At 46.9% G+C, this 6,000-nt stretch overlaps 1 protein-coding gene across 2 annotated transcripts in view; it reads right to left on the bottom strand.

Annotated features, from left to right (window-relative positions):
- Positions 1-6,000, bottom strand: part of LOC125447820 (RNA-binding protein Nova-1-like) — a 194,869-nt gene that overhangs the window by 81,423 nt on the left and 107,446 nt on the right. For both annotated transcript variants that reach the window (XM_048522572.2, XM_048522574.2), the window contains exon 3: positions 1,470-1,636. In XM_048522572.2, coding sequence (XP_048378529.1) covers positions 1,470-1,636 — 167 coding nt within the window. The remainder of the gene's footprint in view (positions 1-1,469; positions 1,637-6,000) is intronic.

Here is a 6,000-nt window from a genome sequence, read left to right as displayed (position 1 = left end):
CACACTCTCTCTCACACACATGCTCTCACTCACACACACACACACTCTCTGTCACATAGACACACACACACACACACACACTCTCTCCCTCTCAAACACACACACACACTCTCTCTCACTCACACACACACTCATTGTCTCTCACATACACACACATACTCACACACACACACACACACACACACACTCTCTCTCAAACACGCACTCTTACAGACACGCACTCTCTCTCTCACACACACACACTCTCTCTCTGTCACACATACACACCCACATGCACACACCCACTCTCTCTTTCTCTCTCACACACAGTCTCTCTTTCTCACACACATACTCTCACACATTCTTTCTCCCTCAAACACATGCTCTCTCACACACACACTCTCTCACCGTCACATAGACACACACACACACACACACACACACACACACACACACACACACACTCTCTCTCTCTCAACACACACACACACACACGCACGCACACACTCTCACACGTACTGTCTCTCAAACACACACTCTCACAGACACGCACTCATTCTCTTACATACACACACTCACTCTCTCACATACACACACACATACTCTCTCTCACACACACACACACTCTCTCTCACAAACACTCACACACTCTCTCTCACACACACTCACACACTCTCTCACACACACACACACACACACACACACACACACTCTCTCTCACACATACACGCACACACACACTCTGTCTCTCAAACACACACTCTCACAGACGCGCACTCACTCTCTCAGACACACACACCGTCTCTCACATATACGCACACTCTCTCTCTCACATATACACACACTCTCTCTCACATATACACACACTCTCTCTCTCACATACACATACACACACTCTCTCTCTTTCAGACATACACACCCACATACACACACCCACTCTCTCTTTCTCTCTCACACAAACTGTCTCTCTTTCTCACACACACACTCTCACACACTCTTTCTCTCTCTCTCACACACACACACACACACACACACACACACACACACACACACACACACATATACACTCTCTCACACACACACTCTCTCTCAAACACACACTTTCACAGACACGCACTCACTCTCTCACATACACACACACACACTCCCTCTCACACACACACACTCTCTCTCACACACACACACTGTCTGACACAAACACACACTATCTCACAAACACACACACAACACTCTCTCTCACACACATACACACACAATCTCACACACACACACAACCCTCTCTCACACACATACACACACACACTCTCTCTCGCACACACACACACTGTCTCTCAAACACACACTATCACAGACAAGCACTCACTCTCTCTCTCTCTCACACACACACACACACACACACACACACACACACACACACACACACACACACACACACACCTGTGACCTGGATGTAGACAGCCTCTGAACGAAAGTAAATAATCATCACTCACTTGCTTGACACGGTCTGGGTTCACGTTGGTCTGAGGTTGGAGAATGTTGACTGGCTCAGTCTTGCCAACATTCTGTGGCATTTCACGGACCTTCTCAGCGATGAAGTCGTGGACAGCGTTCAGTGCCTCCACCGTCCCCTGGATCAGACATACCCGCTCTGTGGTGCCTACAGCAGGGGGAGAAACCGTCACAATTCACACATGGGACATGGTTAGGTTCAGAAAGAACAAACACCAGCTCAGATCATTGATGCACTCCAATGCATGAAGCAGAAGAGCTCGAACCCAATTTGGAGATAACATCATTGTCCTCGAAGGGAAGAAACTCAACTATTCGTGCTACCGCCAATGATCCAACTTGCTTCGATTGAAACCCTGGCAAGAAGTGGCTAATCCCAGAGGTGGGCAGTAACTGAACCAGATGGCACACAGATCCTTAGAGCCTCCCTGCCTCCATGTGGAGGTAGGAAAACTCCTTTCAGGGCAGGAAAACTCGAAACCCAACCTCTCAATGGTGCCAATCGAAGCCCAGGAATAGTCAACTAATGGCCACATGAGGCCCACTCCTGCCTGGCCTGTAATGGTCTCTGCTTCAGGAGGGATGAGGTACAGGTGAATTAGTCCGTTGGTAATAGTAGTAGGCAGGTTGGTGGCTGGGTGGTGATTTTGATTTGATTTGATTGTTGTCATATGTACCGAGATACAGTGGAAAGTATTGTTTTGCGTGCTAACCAGACAAATCTTACCTTACACAAATGCATCAGGGTAATTTATGAATTGAATTTAAAATCCACCAGCTCCCACAGGATTTGAAACTGTGTTCCTCCAGCACACCTAGCCTAGGTTTCTGGATCTAATTACACCATTCCCCCAGCCTAGAGTTTGGGAATCGGGATATTTTGCTGCAATTTTGTTGCACCCACGCCAGCAGCAGATTTAGCCTCAGTATGAGGAAGCACATTTGACCCACATCCCTCTAAACCCGTCCTATTCATGTACCCATCCAGATGCCTTTTAAATGTTGTAACTGTACCAGCCTCCACCACTTCCTCTGGCAGCTCATTCCATACACGCACCACCCTCTGTGTCAAAAAGTTGCCCCTCAGGTTGCTTGCTGGCTGTTTTATTCACACACGGCATGTGGATATCGGTGACTGGGTCAGCATTTACTGCCAGTCCCGAGTTGCCTCTTGAGAAGAGCTGCCCCTAACTTCGAGGGGTCATTTGTCGGCCCTGAAGTAGGGCGTCCTTGAAGCGGGGATGTGTGAAATCATAAATCTCACTTTGACGTAATGCTGCCCAAATACTGTTGTTGTCTACTAACATTTAAGGGGCTGTTACAGGGCAGAAAGAGGCCATTCAACCCATTGTGTCCATTCTGGCTCCTTGCAGTCATTCCCTACTCAATCCCCAGCACCTGTAAGTCTTTATTCACCCCCTTTATTCATTCATGGGATGAGGGTGTCATTAGCTAGGCAGCATTTATTGCCCATCCCTAATTGCCCAGGGGGGGCAGTTAAGAGTCACCCACATTATTGTGGGTCTGGAGTCACATGTAGTCCAGATCAGGTAAGGATAACAGTTTCCTTCCCTAAAGGACATTAATGAACCAGATGGGCTTTTCCAACAATTCACAACGGATTCACGGTTATCATTAGACACTTAATTCCAGATATTTTATTGAATTCAAATTCCTCCATCTGGCACGGCAGGATTCAAACCCAGGTCCCGGGAACATTATCTGAGTCTCAGGATTAACAGTCCAGCATTAATACCATGAGGCTATCACCTCCCTTAGGCCTATTTCCCTGAAGTCAGTTCTGAGGAAGTGTCACTCAACCTGAAACGTGAACTCTGATTTGTCCCCACGGACACTGCAAAGTTTTCCCACCGATTTCTGTTTCTATTTCCCCCAAGGGCACAACTTCCTTCTGAAACCGTGGGTCCACCAACTTGCTGCATTTGCGTGGCACCTCTAATGTGGTAGAACATTCCCAGGGCCCTTCATGGAGGCACTGAATTCCAAATGCCTGATATACATTCCAGATGATCACCCCCAGCTCGTGTGTGTGTGTGTGTGTGTGTGTGTGTGTGTGTGTGTGTGTATCTGTGTGTGCATCTGTATGTCTTTGCGCGTGTGTGTGTGCGCGCACGTATGTATGTATATGTGTGTGTGTATATGAGCGTGTGTGTGTATATGTGCGTGTGTGTGTGTATATGTGCGTGCGTGTGTGTGGGTGTGTGTACGTGTGTGTGTGTGTGTGTGTGTGCATGTGGTGTGTGTGTTTGTGTGCGTGTGTGTGTGTGTCTATGTGTCTGTGTGCATGTGTGTGTGCATATGTGTGTGTGTCTGTATGTGCGTGTTGCTGTGGTATCCTGAGGAATGGAAGATTGTCCTATTTCCTCACCAGCTTCCCGGAATTCCATTCCCTCCCCACCCCACCTCGGGAAAAGTGATGAGAATGAACTGATCTTAGAGCAGGATAATAAAACCGGCACAACATCTAGGGCCGAAGGCTGCGCTGTTGCATGTTTTAACCGACTGAAAAGCTGACTTCACGACAATGTCAGCATTTCCATCCCTGCTGAAGCACACACACCCCCCTCCCTCACATCACACCTCGCTTCAATCTCAACCCATATCCCAAGGGACACCATCTGTCATGGATCCTCGCCAGACTTGTTGAGAGTGGGCATCTGGGGACTGTTTAGCTGAATCATTATTTTGTAATGTAATCTGAGACTCGTTTGTTTAAAAAGAAAATCCATAGAACTAAAAGGCATTTTAAAATGTCCAATGGTAATAGGCATATATTCCAGAGGATGAGATGAAGTGAGTGTGAGAGAAACTGCTGGACGGGGATGGAGATAGAGGGAATGAGACAGTCATACAGCACAGAAACAGCCCCTTCGGTCCAACCAGTCTGTGCCGACCACAATCCCAAACTAAACTAGTCCCGCCTGCCTGCAATTGGCCCTTATCTCTCCAAACATTTTTTATTCATGATGCAGAGGTGCTGATGTTGGACTGGGCTGGACAAAGTTAGAAATCACACGACACCAGGTTATAGTCCAACAGGTTTATTTACAATCTCAAGCTTTTGGAGCGCTGCCCCTTTGCCAAGCAATTCACCTGACGAAGGAGCAGTGCATCAAAAGCTTGTGATTTTAATCTTTTCTCAATGGAAGCTTAATCTTCCATTGCTCAGGGTACCATAGTGACACACACATGTGCACAAACATACACATATATACACACACACACATATATACACACACACACGCACACAGACATATATACACACACGCGCGCACACATACACACACATATACACAAACACACACACACACACACACACACACACACACACACACACACACACACAACTTCAACCTTTTTCCTATCCATGTACTTATCCAAACGTCTTTTAAATGTTGTAACTGTACCCACTTCCACCACTTCCTCTGGAAGGTCACTGCACACATGAACCACTTTCTGTGTAAAGAAGTTACCCCTTGTCTCTTTTTGGAATTTCTCTCCTATCACCTTAGGAGTTTGGCCCTAGTCTTGAAATACCCCACTCTGGGTAAAATACACCTACCATTCAACCCATCTATACCCCCTCATGATTTCATAAACCTCTCACCTTCCTATGCTCCAGGGAAAACATGTCCTGGCCTATCCAGCCTCTCCTTATAACTCAAACTCTCAGGGGAGTGGGAGAGGGAGAGAGAGAGAGAGAAACTGCAGGACAGGGATGGAGAGAGGGGCAGATAAAGAGAAACTGGAGGACAGGGACAGACAGAGGGAGCGAGACAGAGAGAGTGAAGGTAAAAAGTCAAAAAGAGATGAAGAGAAATGGCAGAGATAGCAAGAAACAGCAAGGAGGGGGATGGAGAAAGAGTGGGTGAGAGAGAGAAGCTGGGTATATGGACAGAGGAAAGATACAGAGAGAGTGTGAGGTAAAGACTCAAAAATTGATGGAGAGAGTGGGGCAGGGACAGACAGAGAGAAACAGTAAGGAAGAGAGGGAGAAAGAGAGGAATTAGTGAATGGATGGGGTGTGATGGGAGCATAGTTACACAGAGAGGGTTGGAAATAAAGGGACAGAGGGAGGGGAAGACTTGGATGGAGAGTGAAAGATAGAGAGAAAGAGAAAAACACTTAGGATGAGATAGAAAAATAACGAGAGGAAGACAGAGTGAGAGGGAACTCTCTAGAGGGAATGAGGAGAGGCTGAGACAGAGAGAGAGCTACAGAGAGTGAGGGATACTGAAAGATGAAAACAAGCAGTGTCTGGTTAAGAGGTACAGCAGTAAACAGCAACAGAGATATCACCTTATACTTTAAATCTGTTACAAAACAGCCACCGAGCCACTTAAGGAGATACTGAGACAGAGGCCTTAAGTTTTAAGGACGTGGCCAGCAGAGCTTTGTGCAATCTCAAAGTTTACGAATGTGAGGGAGCAGCAGGATTGTACTGGAAATTTCAAATCAAGAGTCATAGAGACATACCATCATACAGCATGG

Source organism: Stegostoma tigrinum, chromosome 39, assembly GCF_030684315.1.
Source record: "Stegostoma tigrinum isolate sSteTig4 chromosome 39, sSteTig4.hap1, whole genome shotgun sequence".
Classification (NCBI taxonomy): domain Eukaryota; kingdom Metazoa; phylum Chordata; class Chondrichthyes; order Orectolobiformes; family Stegostomatidae; genus Stegostoma; species Stegostoma tigrinum.
The sequence above is the reverse complement of the archived record's forward strand: the minus strand, read 5'-3'. Positions and strand labels throughout refer to the sequence as shown.